Source organism: Gracilinanus agilis, chromosome 3 (assembly GCF_016433145.1).
Source record: "Gracilinanus agilis isolate LMUSP501 chromosome 3, AgileGrace, whole genome shotgun sequence".
NCBI classification, from domain to species: domain Eukaryota; kingdom Metazoa; phylum Chordata; class Mammalia; order Didelphimorphia; family Didelphidae; genus Gracilinanus; species Gracilinanus agilis.
Genome location: NC_058132.1, coordinates 556516113 through 556534277, shown reverse-complemented (window position 1 = coordinate 556534277; position 18165 = coordinate 556516113). Strand labels below are relative to the sequence as shown.

The following is an 18165-nucleotide window of genomic DNA, read 5'->3' as shown; positions in this document are numbered from 1 at the left end:
AGAAGAAATATAGATTTGGCTACATAACAAACCTGAAAGTTGTCATTAACCCACAAGAGAATAATAACTAAGTGAATTAAGAATAACTGGGGTAATGACAATTTCCTATATAGATTAAACATTCTCTTTATGTTGCACAATTATAAACCATTTGGGAGGAAAAAAGGGAAAAGAATTCAGGGTAGGAAGGATCTGATCAGGGATTCAGTTTCCTCCCTACTCCTTTAAACAGCAGAGAAGTGTAAGAAAGAGAAATCATACCTATAATTGTTGATTTCTGGGGAATTTATATTTGTAAGAGAGCTCAGTATTATGGAAGTCACTTCCATATTTTCTTGGTATATTAGGCAGAAATTAGTATCAGATGGAGTTTGATGAATGTGGCTAAAACGTTTTAAAAATTCAAAACAGTTTGAAACCCTATACAATGCATTTAGTCTTAACCTAATTCTGGGTGTGGAGATCTGGGAGAAGGAAACATGCTTAAATCAATTCACTTTACCAGTGGTTTTTTACACATCTACTTTTTAATGATTATTTAGGTTATTACTAACTGTATTTACAAGATCTGTTATCACATGACAGATTTTTGGTTGATTTAAGGCAAAGATGTTCTGGTAAGGGTTTAGTAACAAGTTCTCTTCCTTCCCCCCAACATCTACACATGACAAACTTTAAATTTTAAGTTGCATTATTAACATGTTCTCCATTATTTCTTAAAATCTAGTCAACTAACAAAACAGTAAATCAATTCCTGATTTATAATGTTTATGAATTTCAAATATTTAAATATTGATGCAGAAAATTTAGTAATAAGATACTGCAAGGTAGTTTGAGCTTCTTCACCATAGTAGTTTCTATAAGATAACTCAAATTTCAAGTTTTCCATTTATCAAGAATGTTTTTTAATAAAAGGGAACCTAATATATAATGGAGCCCATCCAATAGCATATGTGTGTGTAAAGATAGATGTGTATGTGTATATTTACTTTACAAATAATAGCTTAAAAATTAACTTAAACTTTGAACAAAATATTTGACTGACATTTAGAAGTCAAATGTTGCCTCCTAAAAATTTTATTTTAATATAAGAAAAGATTCACTCTCACCTCATCAGAAGCAGGACTAAATTCAAATCCAATTGCAAAACACTTGAAACCATAAAACGAAGCCTTATCATCCTTCACATAATCTGATGCAGTCTCTAATGAAAAAAGGGCTTCATTTCCTAAGAAGAAAAAATCTTGAAATGAAAATACTCCTTTAATTATCCTCCTTCTTCAAGATCTCCAGAGAAAGAGAAATACAGAAGAAACACAGAAGAAAAAAATTAATGGACATATGGAATATTTTTAATTTTATATTCACATAAGGAATCACTCTTCAGGTGTCTAAAGAGTTATTAGAATTTAAATAGCTCTTATGTAGGGATCAGAACAGAGAACTGATTAGGATCACAAGTGTATAGACTACAGAGGTATAGAGTTTACTCTAATCCCTTAATTTTTACAGAGGTCAATGTCACAATATACCATCTGACAAAGCAAGGATTTGAACCCAGAACTACAGACTCCAAATTCAATAATCATTCTACTATAGCCGATATTCATAAAGATTCATTTGGCATCAATTTAGCAAGTTCCATGACTGTCAAAAGTTACATATATACAATCCATACTATACTCTTTTTTATTTAAAATAATTTTTTTAAGCCATACCTTCTGTCTTAGGATCAAAACTGTATTATTGGTTCCAAGGCAGAAGAAGGGTAAGGGCTAGGCAACGGAGGTTAAGTGACTTGCTCAGGGTCACACAGCTAAGAAGTGTCTGAGGCCAAATTTGAACTTGGGATCTCCCATTTCTCAGTCTGGCTCTCAATCCACTGAGCTACCCAGCTGCCCTCCATACTATACTCTTAACATTTAATTATAGAACTTCTATGAACATTTCTAAGAAAAATGACCAAAAAGTCTTTATAACATTTACATAATCCAATAGTACATGTAAAGAAACAAAGTTGGTAGACTTTTAAAAAATAAATTATTTATTTGCTTAGAATATTTTTCCATGGTTCCATGATTCATGATTCTTCCACCCCCCTCCTGGAGCTGACAAGCAGTTCCATAGGGTTATACATGTATCATTGTTCAAAACTTATTTCCATGTTATTCATGTTTGCATAAGAGTGATTTTTTAATATCAAAACCCTAATCATATCCCCATCAAACTATGTGACCTATCATATATTTTTCTTCTGCATTTCTGCTCCCACAGTTCTTCCTCTGGATGTGGATAGCATTCTTTCTCAAAGGTTCCTCTGAATTGTCCTGGATCATTGCATGGATGCTAGTAGAAAAGTCTGTTACATTCAATTGTGTCATAATGTTATCAGTCTCTGTGTATAATGTTCTTCTGGTTCTGCTCCTTTTGCTCTGCATTAATTAATTAATCTATCCCTTCCCTTTTCTCTCAGTGCAACCTTCTCTTTCAACCCTTGATTTATTTTTTACCTATCATTCAAATGCATACATATCATATCATATATACATTTTGTTCCATATTATCACATTTACATACACATTATATCATCATAATCAGCTTACTTCTCCACCCTTTTTTTCTGAGTAAATTCCTTCTATCTTCTCTACTGTTAAGGGAAATTTTTGAGAATTATAGAAATCCTCTTTCCTTATAGACAGATAAACATTTTGACCTTAATGCATCCCTTAAATTTTCTCTTTCTTATTTACCTTTTTTGGGCTTCTCTTGTGTTTGGACTTCAATTTTTTTTGTTTAGGAATAACTCAGGAACGCTTGGAAATCTTTTGTCTTATTGAATGATCATTTCTTCCCCTGAAAGAATATGTTCAGTTTTGTTTGTCTTATTGAATGATCATTTTTTCCCCTGAAATAATACGCACAGTTTTGTTTAATCAGTGACTCTGGGTTGTAAACCCAAATTTTTTGTCTTCCTGAATTATCATATTCCTTGATTTTCAATCCTTTAATGTAGAAGCTGCTAGGTCATGTGTGATCCTAATTGTAGCGCCATAGTACTTGCATGGTTTCTTTCTGGCTGACTGAAGAATTTTCTCCTTAGCTTGGTGGCTCTTGAATTTAGCTATTATATTCCTATAAATTGTTATCTAAAGATTTCTTTCTGGAGGTGATCTGTGAATTCTTTCAATTTCAATTTTACTTTCTTGTTGAGTTCTGGGTAGTTATCATTGATAATTTCTTATAACATGCTGCCCAAGGTTTTTTCTTGATCATGGCTGTCAGGTAGTTCAATAATTCTCAAATTGTCTCTCCTAGATCTATTTTCCAAGTCAGTTGTTTTGTCAATAAGATATTTCATGTTTTCCTCCTTTTATTTATTCCTTTGATTTTGCTTTATTGTTTCTTGATTTCTCATGAAGTAATTAGTTTCTAAATCATCAATTCTGATTTTTAAGGCCTGATTTTCCTCTATCAGTTTTTGGTTCTCCTTTTTCAAAAAGCCCATTTCTTTCCTGTATCACTTTCCTTTCTTCTTGCATCACTTTCATTTTTCTTCCCCACTTTTCCTCTGCCTCTCTTAATTGGTTTTTGACGTCTTTTTTTGAGCTCTTTGAGAATGTGCCAAATTTATATTTTTCTTTTGAACTTTACAAGTGTTTCCTTTGCTTTCACTGTCCCCTTCTGCATCTGTACCTTGCTCTTTGTCTGCATAAAAATTCTTTAGAGTTAGATGCTTTTTTTTTTGTTTGCTTATTTTCCCTATCTAATTATAGGTAGGTTCTCTTTCTGGGAAGTTGAAGTACCCACTTAAATTTCAGCCCTTGCTTGATGTTATTCTCAGCTTATTTTCTGGGTTTGAGTGTTGACAGCTCTGAGAGCCACAAATCCCTTTGCTGATTCAACTGACCCTAGAGATGCTGATGGCTTAAGGACTTGCCTCAGGCTTTGGCTAAGCTTTTGTTCTCACTCTGACCCAGATCAGGTCATAGGCTGATCAAATTGTAGCCTTGGGCATAGGCTCAAAGTTTTGGTCTTGCTATGTACTTGATCCAATCAGGCACACCCTTGATTGCCCTGTCTTGTAGCTTTTCCCTGAGCTTTTGGGTTTTCTTTTCTTGAAAAGTTGTTTCATTCTGTCTCTTTGTTGGTTCTTTCACTTCTGTATTCATTTTGTGGAGATATTTTAATCTTGGTCAGAGAGGATTCTGTTGATGACATGGAGCAGCTCTGGTTCACTTCTCCTTGGCTCCACCCCCAGAAGTAGAAAGTTGATATACTGAATAGGCTAACTAAAACTTCTTGACAAGATATAAAAAAATCACTATTTAATAAATAAATAATAAGCATTTATTACATATCTATGTACCAACAATGTTCTAAGGATACAAATACAATGAATGAAACAATCCCTACTTGGAAAGAGTTTGTGGTCTAATCAAAAAATAAAATATAAGTATATACAGAATAAATATAAAGGGAACAAAAACATACAAAATATATAAAAATAATAAAAATATAAAAAGTAGCTAAATACTTTGGAAGGTTCATGTAGAAGCTGGTACTTGAGCTGCCTCTTAAAAAAAAGAGGAACTCTAGGAAGAATATGTGAGGAAAAACTATATTCCAGGCCTGAGAGGTGGCCAGTATCAAGGCATTGGAATGGGAAATGGAGATTTGGATGTACAGAACAAAAAGAAGGACATTTTTGGCTAGATGGCAGGGTGGGGTGAGAAGAAGTGATGGATAATGAAGTTAGAAAGACAGGTTGGGGCAAGGTTGTGAAGGTTTTAAAAACCAAATATATTTTATCATGTAGGTAGGAAGGAGTTATTGGAATTAACTGAATGCAAAGGTGGGAGTGTCATGTGATCAGGAAAGGAGAGCAGAAAGAGTGAGAAAAAGAGAGAAAGGGGTGATGAATATGAAGTGTGAAAGGAAAGGAGAGAGGGATAGAAAGAGGAGGGAGAGAAGGAATTAACAGGAGAGGAAAAAGAAGGAAGGAGAGAGAGGAAAAGGGAAGGGGAGAGAGAGGAAAGAGACAGATAGACAGAGAAAGAGAGTGATAGAAAAGTTACAAAAGCCCACAGAGGAGACAGTACCCAGAAAAGCCTGATGAACAGTGTCAAATGCATTAGGTAGGTCATGAAAAATAAGTACTGACAAAAAGACCATCAGATTTGATGATTAAAAAAACTGCTAATACTGGGGAGAGCAGCTTCAATTGAGTGATGAGGCTGAAAAAGATTGCAAATGGGGGAGGATAGGAGAAAAGGAGAAGCAGAAAGTATAGAGGTTTTTTCTGTTGCTGAGAAAGGGTAGATAGATATCAAGTGATATCTACAGGATTTAAGTTGAATCTAAAATAAAGAAGGAAGACTGAGGGTACAGATACAACTTGTGGATAAGATGGGAAGGGATCTGATCAAATGCATACATACAGGAGTCAACTTAGGCAAAGAATATGAATCTTGTTTATTTTTTTTTCTTTAATCTGGTTTCACTTTGCCTTTCTAAACTTATTACTTTCTATATCCCAACATAAACTCTGTATTTCAGGAAAGTTAGTTTTTTCTCTAGTCTACACTGTTCTTAATCTCCAAACTTTTTTTTTCCATGTTCCTTCCTAAAAATAACCCCTTTTCTCATTTTTTTTAAAAAGTAGAGTGAAAGGGGGCAGCTGGGTAGCTTACTAGACTGATGTGGGAATAGCATAAGACAGTAATGGGCAACCTTTTGAGCTTGGTGTGTCAAAATTCACCAAAAAACCGAGTATAACTCAGGTGGTGTGTCACTTCGAGAAAAAACACCATAATTTCACAATATTTATAGTTTAAATAACAAAAATGTATAATTGTAATATATAACTGTATTTAATAAACCCAAATAGGCAAATTAATATAGGTAGAATTGTCATCTATAGTGCACGGAGTCTCTACAGCAAATGTTTCATCCTTGGTATGTGGCCTCATACTTCTCTGTATGTGGCTATATGTCATCAAAAATGGTTAAGGGTGTGTCATAGGTTTGCCATCATCGGCATAAGAAGATTAGGGGCTTCCATTCCAGCAAGGCAATGGAATGCACAATGCACTGCAGTTTGCAAGATTTCTAGGAAATCATAGCTTAGAAATTGCCAAGCATGCAGTCTGCTCCCCACCATGAGAAAGGCAAACTTTTTCCCCTCCTGAAATACTAATGTCCTGCCAAGAAAACTACTGAAGTAGGAGTCCTATGAGAAGAACATACAGTATTAGGTCATACATTGATATGCTGACATGTGATTTATTAGGCTATAGAAAGCACTACTTGGAGCCACTAAGGCAGTCTATATCCATTGTTCCCATCTTTTAAATCATTACTAACCATTATTCCTGCAAAAGGATTACCTAATCCTTTAGCCTACATCATTTTCCCTATGAAGTGTGTACACCAACTCAATAAAATTTGTCACTGCCTAGCAAGAGGCTGTCTGCGTGTCTGACCTGTCAGTCTGGCAGCTGGCCCTCCTGCAATCTCAAAAGTCATTTTCCTCATCCTGGTTCACTGACCCACAAATAATTCGTTGAGCAGAACTTGACAGACTGAGAGCCAGGCCTAGAGACTGGAGGTCCTAAGTTCAAATCTGACTTCAAATACTTCGAAGCTGTGTAAGCCTGGGCAAGTCACTTTACCCCCATTGTCTAATCCTTCTCACTCTTCTGTCTTGGAACTAATACACAGTATAAATTCTAAGATGAAAGGTAAGAAATTTTATAGAAAATTTAAAAAATAAAATAGAGTGAAAAGACATACAGTTAATGTACAATACTCTCTGTAATTATCACTAAGTAAAACAAAAAAATCTTACCTGGCAAGACTAAAACCATAGTTGGCCATCCAGAAGATCCTGAAAATTTCTTTAATTCTATCCATGAATTGAGGTTTTCATGAACAAAATTCACCTTTGGTCCAAATCCGGAGTTCTGAGCAGTTCTAATAGGAATCAACAAACGGAGTACATCTTCTGATTGTGCGGTACCACACTGAGGGTCAAACTCGATTGTCATCCATCTTACACACTCTGGGAAGGTCACCTAAAGTCAATCAAAAAAATTACCTTTGAGATCTATGGCAGTGGAAAAGTGAAAGGAAAATTAAACAAGACAAAATGAACAATTTTGATTATATAAAGCTTTTAAGTGCACAAATAAGTGTGATGGATCTAAAAGTAAAAAGGAAAGAAGCAAAAGGGGAAAGGGAGAAATCTGTGAATAAGTTTGTTAATTGTTACAAAAGTGTACTCTATACAGTAGCATTATAGAGAAAAACAACTCTGAAAAACTTCAGAACACTAATAACAATGATAAAACATGAATCCAAAAGAAGAAAGAGATGCTAATTAAAATTCAGAAACACACATATTCAGAAATGTTCAAACTATATGCATATAGCAATGGCTTCATTTTATTTTTATTTTTTCATTTTCTTAATGAGAGGTTGAGAAGAGAGTAATCAGAGGGTGTAAACTAATTGAAAAAAAAAATTAGTCATTTACCACCAGGAGAAAATATTAACTTATTGGGAATTATGTGAATTTTACTTTTATTCACTTTTGACACAATAAAATTTTTAAAAGCTTTCATGTTTTAAAAAAGGTACCCAATAATGTTTTTAAAGTAGGAAATAAAAACAAACAAAAGAACAACTAACAAATCAAAGTTCTGGTTTTATTATTTTCTGAGTCATAAGTAACTCACTTTAAATGAAAACATTCTAATAAAGAAATTATACTTATTACTTAGGTTAAAAAGCATTCTTAGGTTAAACAGATCTATGATTTCAACAATACCTGTATTCTTTTCAAAGTATAAAATGCAATCCATCTATTTCTTCTTGTTCTTTCACTTTTGTTCTTGTCTTCCCATAAATCCTTGATTGGGTTCTTTCTCTTGACACTATGTGGGTACTACAGCAATATCTGGTTTTCCTATCTTTTGACCTTTATTATTACATAACTGACTACCTTCCATTTGTGGCTATATATCTCTGATATTTTTTATATTGCTTTGCACAATCCACTCAATTTCATATCATTAAACATAATTTGAATAAATGAAAACATATATTCAAGTTATTTTGGGGATGTTAAAAACTACAATTATTCCAGTAGGATCAATAGTTTAAGAATAATAACTTTAAATTTATATAGTGCTTTATAGTCATAAAACATTTCTAGCATAAAACAAGTAGTCACCAACAATCTTCACTGTCAGGTAAGATTACCAATACAAGAATTCAAATTTAAGAGTCATTCCCCAAGATGCTCCTATTTGCAGATGACATAGTTCTAAAGGCGTTACTAAACTACAGAAGATAACAGTTTCCTGAGAACAATAATCACTTAAAATACTTTATCCCAAGAAAACAATATGAGGTGTGTGGAAAAGTCTTATTATAGACTATGACATGCACTTGATAGACAATCCAAAGACCATTTTTATGCTGTAGATGTGTCCAATAAATAAACAATAAATTGGGATCAGAAGTAAATAGAAGAGTAGACAAGATTGCTTTGGGAAAATTTTTTACCTTTATTTCTTAAATATTATTTTATTCCTCTCTCATTACATGTAAAAACTTTTCAAATTTTAAAAAGAATTTAGATTATAGAATTTTCTCCCTACCCTCATCCTCAGATGGTAAGCATTCTGATGTAGATTTCACATGTGCAGTCATATAAAATATTTTCCCATATTAATCCTTTTGTGGAAGGAATTATGAATAAAATAAAAAGTGAAAAAAGTTTGGTTTTTGAATGGATTGAGACATCAGTCCTTTCTCTGGAAACAGAAGGCATTTTTAATCATGAATCCTTTGAAATTATTTGGATCATTGTATTGCTAAAAATAGTTAAATTATTCACAGTAGTTCACTGTTCAACATTCCTGCATGTATACAATGTTCTCTTGGTTCTGTTTACTTCATTCAGTTTCAGTTCGTGTCAGTCTTTCCAGGTTTTTCTGAGCTTCTCCTGCTTGACATTTCTTATAGCACAATACTATTCCATTACAATCATATACTATAACTCACTCAGCCATTCCCCAATTGATGGGCATCCCCTCACTTTCCAATTCTTTGTCCATACAAAAAAGATCTGCTTTAAAAGTCTTTGTACAGGGGGCAGCTGGGTAGCTCAGTGGAGTGAGAGTCAGGCCTAGAGACAGGAGGTCCTAGGTTCAAACCCGGCCTCAGCCACTTCCCAGCTGTGTGACCCTGGGCAAGTCACTTGACCCCCATTGCCCACCCTTACCACTCTTCCACCTATGAGACAATACACCGAAATTAAGGGTTTATTAAAAAAAAAAAAAGTCTTTGTACATATAAGTCCTTTTTCTTTATGGTTTTTTTTTTTTATCTCTTTGGTATAAAAATCTAGTAATGGTATTGCTGGATGAAAGCTTATGTTCTGTTTTATAGCCCTTTGGGCATAGATCCAAATTGCTCTCCAGAAAGACTGAATCAGTTCATAACTTCCCCAACAATGCATTCGTGTTCTAATTTTCCCACATCCCCTCCAAGTTTGTCATTTTCTTTTTCTGTCATAAGAGGTGATCTGACTGGTGTGGAGGGACACCTCAGAGTTGTTTTAATTTGTATTTCTCTAATAAATAGTGATTTATAGTATTTTTAATGAATATAGATAACTCTAATTACTTTGAGAACTGTCTATATCCTTTGATCATTTATCAGTTAGGGAATGACTTGTATTCTTATTCATTTAACTTATTTCTCTATACATTTGAGCAATGAGGCCTTAATTTAAAGAGACACTGTAAAACACATTTGCATCACTATGATTACTGGGTATTACTCTATCCTATTTTCCCCTGTTGAGTTTCTGACCACAATATCCCCCAATTTGCCCTCTTTTCTATCTGCCCCACCTCCCTTCATCCCCTTCCCCTCCTACTTTCCTGTAACATTATTTCTATATTCAATTGATTGTGTATGGTTTTTTTCCCTCTGAGCATATTCTGATAAATAAGGTTCACATGATCCATTCCCTACATCCCCTATCTTCCCCTCACGGTAAAAGTTCTTTCATGCCTTTTACATGTGATACTTTACACCATTCTATTTTTTGTTTCCCCTTCTCCCAATGCTTTCTTCTTCCTTAGGCTTTTAATTTTATTTTTTTTGAGATATCATCCCATCATATTCAAATCACACTCTTGCTCTCTGTCTATGTAGACTCCTTCTAACTGCCCTAAGAATGATAAAACTGTTAGGAGTTACAAGGATCATCTTCTCATGTAAGCATGTAAACAGTTTAACCTTATTGAAGTCTTTTTGAGTTCCCTTTCCTGTTTCCTTTTTAAGATTCCCCTGAGTCTTATATTTGAGTCAAATTTTCCATTCAGATCCGGTCTTCTCCTTAGCAATGTTTTAAAGTCTTCTATTTCACTGAATTCCCATTTTTTCCCCTGAAGGATTATGCCAAGTTTTTCTGGGTAAGTGAATCTTGTTTGAAGTCGTAGCTCTTTTGCCTTCTGGAATATCATTTTCCAGACTCTCTGATCCTTTAATGTAGAAGCTGATAATTCTTATGTTATTCTTATTGTGGCTCTACATTATATGAATTGTTTCTTTTTGGCTGTTTGCAATATTTTCTTGTTGACCTCGGAGTTCTGGAATTTGGCTCTAATATTCCTGGAAGTTATATTTTGGGGATCTCTTTCAAAAGGTGACTGGTGGATTATTTCTATTTTACCCTCTAGTTCTAGAATATCAGGACAGTATTCCTTGATAATTTCTTTAAAGATAACGGTTTAAGTTCTTTTTTTGGTTGTGGCTTTCAGGTAGTCCAATAATAAATTCTTTTTTTGTTTTTGTTTTTTTTTAATAATTTTTATTTTTTTAGAAAAGTTACCATGGTTACATGATTCATGTTCTTACTTTCCCTTTCAGTCCCTGACCCCCCCCCATAGCCAACGCCCATTTCCACTGGTTTTAACATGTGCCATCAATCAAGACTTATTTCCAAATTGTTGATAGTTGCATTGATGTGGTAGTTTTGAGTCTACATAGTCCAATAATTCTTAGATAATATCTCTCTTAGATTTCTTTTGTAGGAGAGTTGTTGTTCCATTCAGACAGTTCACATTTTCTTCTATTTTTTTTTTCATTCTATTGATTATGTTTGGTTGTTTCTTGATGTCTCATGAGTCATTTGCTTCCACTTGTCCAGTTCTAATTTTTAAGGCATGATTTTCTTTTCTTTAGAATATTTTTTCCATGGTTACATGATTCATGATCCTCCCTCCCCCCATTCCCACTCTTTCCTACCCCCCCCCAATTCAAAAAGCAGTTCCACTGGATTATACATGTTTCACTGTTCAAAACCTACTTCCATATTATCCATATCTACAGTAGAGTGGTCCTTTAACATCAAAACTCCAATCATATCCCTATTGCACTACGTGATCGATCACATTTTTTTCTAATTCATTTCTGTTTCCACAATTCTCAAGATGTGGACAGTATTCTTTCTCCCAAGTTCCTCTGGATTGTCCTGGTTTTCTTGAGAGAGAGCTTCTGTACCTCCTTTTCCATTTTGCCAATCCTACTTTATGAAGAATTCTTTTCTTTGGTGAAATTATGTACTTCTTTTTTACATATGGTCAATTCTGTCTTTTTTCCATTTTATTATTTTTTAATCTTATTTTACTAATCACATGTAATAACAAATTTCCACATAAATTTTCTGAAGTTACATAATCCAAATTATCCCTCTGCCCCCTCCTAAAGTTAGCCACCAATTCAATCTGGATTATATATGTGTTATCCTGCAAAACATATTTCATTTTTGTAAGACAATAATCATATAAAACCAGAACCCTCCCAAATAAAAACCCAAATAAATATAAGTGAAAAACTGTATGATTTGGTCTTCATTTTAACACAGACAGTTGTTGCAACTGTGCTTTTAAAGAAGTTCTTCTCTTCACTGGATTTTTGTGCCTCTATTACCAATTGGCCAATTCTGTTTTTTAAGATATTAATTTCTTCAGTATACTTCTGTGCCTCCTTTGCCAAGCATTTGACTTTTTTTTTATGATTTTCCTGTATCACTCTTATTTCTTTTCCCAATTTTCCTTCTATCTCTTATTTGATTTTTTAAATCCTTTTTGAGCTCCTCCATTAATTTTTTGGGTGCTTGAGACCAATGCATATTTTTTTTGAAGCTTTGGGTATCTCAATATTGACTTTGTTATCTTCTTCTGAGTTTTTTTTTGTCTTTCCTGCCACCAAAATAACTTTCTTTGTTGAGTTTTCACACTACTCCAAACTTTATGTTCTTTGTGCAGCTGCCTTTAGAACTAGCTTTGGGATCTATAAATGTTCTGTTCTTCCAAGGTGGTGTGATGTAAAGGGAGATGTGTTTAATACTCTCCCAGTCTGTACTTTTGTCTATGAATAACTACCAGTATTCTTTTCCACCTTGGAACTGTAACCAGAGTTCCCTGCTCCCCTGTGGCCTCTCCTCCTCACCCTGAGATCATGACTCAGGACTGAATTTGGATCTGTGTATGGTCAATGTGACAAGAGTCTTGCAAAGGGGCCCCATAACCTCTTTCTGAGCAGCTTTCCAACTCCCTACCACCTTACCATCTTGTGGTTCAAGAAGCCTTTGCTTCTGATTCAGTTGTCTCCAAGGTCTGTTGTTATGGTGGGGCCTGTGTTAGTGTGCTATTTTGCACTCTACTTCCAACCTGGTGCAACAGGTCTTTCATGCCAGCCTTGCAAGTTGCTTTGGACTGAAAAATTATTTCCCCTCATCTTTTTGTGGTTTATACTGCTCCAAGAATTTGTTTTCAGTCATTATGTCATAGCTTTATGGAGTATAATTTGGTAGAGATCCAGTGGTTTTATGTCATTTCTCTGCTATCTTGGCTACCCTGTGCTACTTTAGAGAAATTTTGCAATTCTTTTAAGGATTCCAAACTACTTTCTGAAGTAAAGGCCCATCTTTTGAAAAATAATATTTTGATGATGCTATATGGCTGCGTAACCATAGAACTTTTTGGTCTTTTTCACCATACCCTAGAAAGCTCATTACTGGGAAAGCCTCATCACTCTACCAGATCTCATTAGTCTTGATACTCTACCTCACCACTACTCTCCTTCCTTCTGCTAGAAAGGTAGAACTCTGAACCCCCAAATATCCATTTAAGGAAGAAGCTCAGCTTAGACATTTCATTTCTCACCTGGGCTGCACTACTCTGTGACTTTTCTGACCATCCTTCCCCAACTCCCTACCCTTCTTTTCTGCTTCTCATGTGTTTTCTTATCTTTAGATTGTAAGCTCCTTGAAGGTAGAGACTGTCTTTTTTTGTATTTCTATTCTCAGAACTTAGCACGGTACCTGTCACATAGTAAGTACTAATTGCTTAGCATGTAATTAATGGCATCAATTAAATATTATTAACTAACTATATAACACCAAATTTTTTTAAAGAATTCAATTTTGGGGTTACACAAAAGGAAAGGAGAAACACATAACAGATATTAGCAGGCTACAAATCATCAAAGCATGGTCCAAGGGAAGCAGTATAAAGGATGTTCAAAGATATCATCAAAGAAATAAATGACCACCAAAAATGTAGGCAATGAGATCATGGGAGAACTGACTGATTGCCTATAGGCAAAGATCTTCATCAATATAGAGAACATCCACATTGATAAAATCAAGTGTCTACTAGAAAGTCCTAGGGTAAGTAATTTATTTTAATGTCTAAGGTAGACATACACACATAAACTATAGTCTGAACTTTCCTTGGGTGTGTAAAATATATGTATAGAACTAAATAGTGATAGACACTTTATTTGTTTTCAAAAGCTGTGAATTTCTGATCTACTGCATAGTCTATGATGTAGGTAACAGTGGAGAAATTTTATCAATGTAGATTGGTATTGCACCTGTAAGTTATTTCAGAGAGTTGCCTGGGGCAATGGGAGAGTAAATGACTTGCCCATGATGACAGAACTAGTATAGAAGAAGGATCTTGAATGCAAATTTTACTGATTCCAAGGTCAGTTCTCTTTTCTACTGTACCATAATGTCTCACAGACAAGTTTACCTGAGGTATTAAAAATTTTTTTTGTATGTATCATGCAATTAAACATTTTGAAATATTTTGTGTTGTTAATCTGTTTTATGAGTATTATGTCACGTCTCTCCAATAAACATTCAAAATGCCTTCATGGTAGGGAATATGTATGATACTTCTTTTGTATTCTCCCTCAAGGGCTATCGATAACATGGCTGACCTAATAAGTTTGTTTAAAATTAAATGTACAATGCTCTTAAATGTAGAGAAAAGTTCATAAAAATATTATGGTAATCAACCTACCTTATAGTGCATAACACATGCAGGTTTATAGGGATGTTCACTTTCTATGACAGCATAGTGATTAGAGGTAGTACAAGCTGAAAGTCCTTGTTCAGGTTGGTTTCCTGTGGTGCTATCTGTTGATTGGTTAGGATTGAATGCAGGGGGAGCATACTTCTGATTTAAAATAGCTACAGAAGGAAGTAATTGTTGGACAAGGCCAAAGACTTCTACAGCCACCTAGGATACAAAAGATTGTGTTTAACTTTTAATCTAGATTTGGGGTTTGGATAGAATTTCTCTTATTTAAATCTTGTATTAATACATACATTCAAAAAATTTAATATTAATTTAGTCAACAAATATTCACTGACTAACAGCACATGACATCTGTAAGTGGTTTTCCTCTCTTACTGGTTTAAGATTAAGTCAATATTTCCAAATAAGGGAAATTAGACATAAAACATAAATTGTAGATTCTTCAAAAATATACATGACAAAGATATATTATAATTGTCTGCATAAGTGTACATTTTGAACTGCTGATATATTTCTAAATGTTGATAAGATGATCAGATGGTTGAGCTTTTTCAAAACTAAGTTACTCAAAGGTTGCCTTGAGGTTTTTTAGAATAGTTGTGCCTGTATATTGTAATTTTAAATTCCAATCTAAGATAAATTTTCTCCTTCAAAAAATTTATTGAGAGAACATATTAAATAAAATTTAAGAAAAATACTGAGATAAAATTTGAATAGATAATTTTAGTGTTTTCACAGCATACTCATGCTGCTCAACAAAAGTAGGGAAAAAAAAGCCATGAAACTATCCTAAATCCAATATAAATTTGTTACACAACCTAAACTGTACTGTCACTACTATTAGCCAATCTTTCTATACCTCCCATACCAACTTAATATCCTATTAAACACAGGGGCTCTTTCATCCTCCCTCAAACCTCTTATGTCTTCCTAGCGCAATCTTCTTCACTGAGAACCTTGTCTCTTATTTTACTGAAGAGATTTAGGCTATTCTCAGTGAGCTCCTTCTTTTCCCCTGTTCCTCAATTCACATCACTCATATACTATCTCTTCCTTCCTTTACTTCATGTCTCACACAAAGAGGTGGACTTATTTCTTAGTCAAAGCAAATCCTAATCCCTACACCTGTACAAGTGATCTCATTTCATCCAGTTTCCTCCAAAAGACTGCTCTCTCTGTCATCCCCATTTTATCACTTATCTTCAATTTTGCCCAGTCTATTAGCTCCTTCCCTTCTGCTTACAAGAATGCCTACATTTCTCCAATCTTCAAAAACCCCTCACTTGATCCCTCCATACCTGTTAACTATTGTCCTATGTTTCCTAAGCCCTTTATGGCTAAACACCTTGAGAAGGCTGTCTATGATAGGTGCCTCCACTTTCTCTCTTCTCAACCCCTTACAATACTGGTTCTGACCTTATTATTCTTCTGAAACTGCACTCTCTCCAAAGTTATGATTGATCCACTAATCATCAAATCTAGACTTTTTCTCAATCCTCCTTCTTGAACTTTATATAGCCTTTAAAATGGCTGATCATCTTCCCCTCCTTGATACTCGCTTTTCTCTAGATGTTTTTTTGGGTGCTACTCTCTCTTGGTCCTCCTCTAATTGCTCTTTTTAGATCTCTATAAATGTCCCACATGGCTCTATCTTGGCTCCTTTTCTCTTCTCTCTCTATACGACTTCATTCAGGGATATCACCTAATCCCATAAATTTCATTAAAATTTCTAAACTGATGATTCTCAAATTTACCTTTTCTGCCTCAGCCTCTCTTCTGACCTTCAATCTAGTATCTCCAAATGCAGTTCAAATATCTTTACCTGCATGTCAAGCCAGCTGGGTGGTAGAATAGATAGAATGCCTGGTCTGAAGTTAGGAAGAGACATTTTCCTGAGATCAAATCTAGCCTCAGGCACTAAATATTTATATAACCTGGTCACTTAACCTCTCTCAGACTTAGTTGCCTCATTTGTAAAATGGAGACAATAATAATACCTTTGTAAATCTGAAAATGATACATACATGTTTTGATAACAATAATAGTCTTCTTAAAAAATCTCATTCACTGTTAAAGCACATGCTTAAAAAAAATTTCAACTAGATAAATTACTCCTTTCAGCTTTCTATCCTAATTTCCTTTGTAAAGGTTTTTTCTAGAATCCAGTATTCTAGCTTTCCTTATTTGTCTATCTTGAGACAGTTTCATGAAACATCTTTTAAGTCCTTTACATTCTTTAATAGTTATAAAAAGTATCAAGACACACAACAGTCCAGTAAAGATTTTCACCAGACATTAAGATTCTTAGCTTCTTTTATATTGCAAGCTATTAGAGCATTTGGTTTTTAAAGTTTAAGTCTAAGAATATATACTTGGAAAAAGTAGATTCCTTATAAACGGAAGGGTCTAAAATTTTATAAAGTTAAACTTATAAAACTAAGTTTACATACCTTCGGAATAGCTGCAGCTACTGGTCCTATGTAGGCTATTATAAGAGGAAGCAGCATGGAAAACAGACTGGAGGAACTAAGCAATTCTGGAATGTCATCAGCTAAGAGAATATTAAAACCATATTTAGAATGTAATTTAATTCTTATTTTAAGAAATATTTATCTATTGCTTATATCACTAAGTACAATGTAAATTGCTTCTCTAAAGGTAATGTGTTTTGCCTATGTTTTTAAATATGAGTAACATACATTTTTACTATAGTTCTTACAATAAGATACATATATATGATATATGGGATAAAGTATGAGTTTCTTTAAGGAAATTTATTCTATTTATCATACTTGAAAAACACTTAGAAGCTAGAAAGAAATAAGAATGTTTATGAGATGTTGCTTTACAGTTATTAATATACAGAGAAAAGCAATGACTCCAGTTATTTAAGAAATAGTATTTATTTCTTGCAGGACTAAGTGAGAAAATATCAGCTATGTCAAAAGTACAGGCAGTGTCTCCAATTAGTTTTACACAAGGTCAAACACATATTGAGGAATCCCTATTTACTTCTCCAAAAGATAACTCCTTTATTGTTCTGCATGAGAAGAAATTTATAAGGCAAGAAATTTAGAAAAAGAAAAAGGAGTCTTACCATCTACAGCAAGAGCTCTGTGCAGGAGGTCTTTGGCTGCTCTGACCACTGTGCTCACAACAGAGAGAGCTCTACTACAGTTTTTATCTTCTTCATTAGCTTTACTCAAAAGTTGGGACTGTAAATCTCCATCATATTCACTCCTACATGTTTAAAGGAAATGAAAGACCACTAAATAAGATTTTTTTATCTCCTAAGAAAGATATGTCCATTACAATCATGGCACTTTTAAAACACATTTTTTTCAATGGCTCCTTACTGAGGAAGTCTGAAAACTATCTAAAGCTATTACTAAGTACTGGCTGAGGGTAATCAGTTACCCAGTAGGTAATTTATCATTTTACCATTTTTTGGTATGACAATAGCCTAAATTGTCTTGGAAAGAAAAAGAGAATAGATTAAGGGTCTTTCATTCCTCTACTTGGGGGGTGGCAAGAATAGTATAGTACATTTTGTGACATGCTATTTGCTTAAATACTTTAGTCAGAGGGCATTCAGATTAACATCTATGTGATGTTAATTAACATCTGAAACAGAAAGAAAACTGCCAGTTTATTAACAATTAAGGAGCTTAAAGAAATCTGACAGTAGGAACTGTCACATTGTGTCAGCAAATGTTTGTTAGATAAATCTTGGGCAATTATTAATCTAAAATTG

At 34.0% G+C, this 18165-nt stretch overlaps 1 protein-coding gene across 1 annotated transcript in view; it reads right to left on the bottom strand.

Moving 5' to 3' along the window:
• Window positions 1-18165, bottom strand: part of MYCBP2 (MYC binding protein 2) — a 344646-nt gene that overhangs the window by 140458 nt on the left and 186023 nt on the right. The window contains exons 38-42 of the mRNA XM_044670580.1: window positions 17509-17651; window positions 16862-16962; window positions 14394-14612; window positions 6848-7073; window positions 1110-1228 (exon numbers count right to left, since the gene is read on the bottom strand). Coding sequence (XP_044526515.1) covers window positions 1110-1228; window positions 6848-7073; window positions 14394-14612; window positions 16862-16962; window positions 17509-17651 — 808 coding nt within the window. The remainder of the gene's footprint in view (window positions 1-1109; window positions 1229-6847; window positions 7074-14393; window positions 14613-16861; window positions 16963-17508; window positions 17652-18165) is intronic.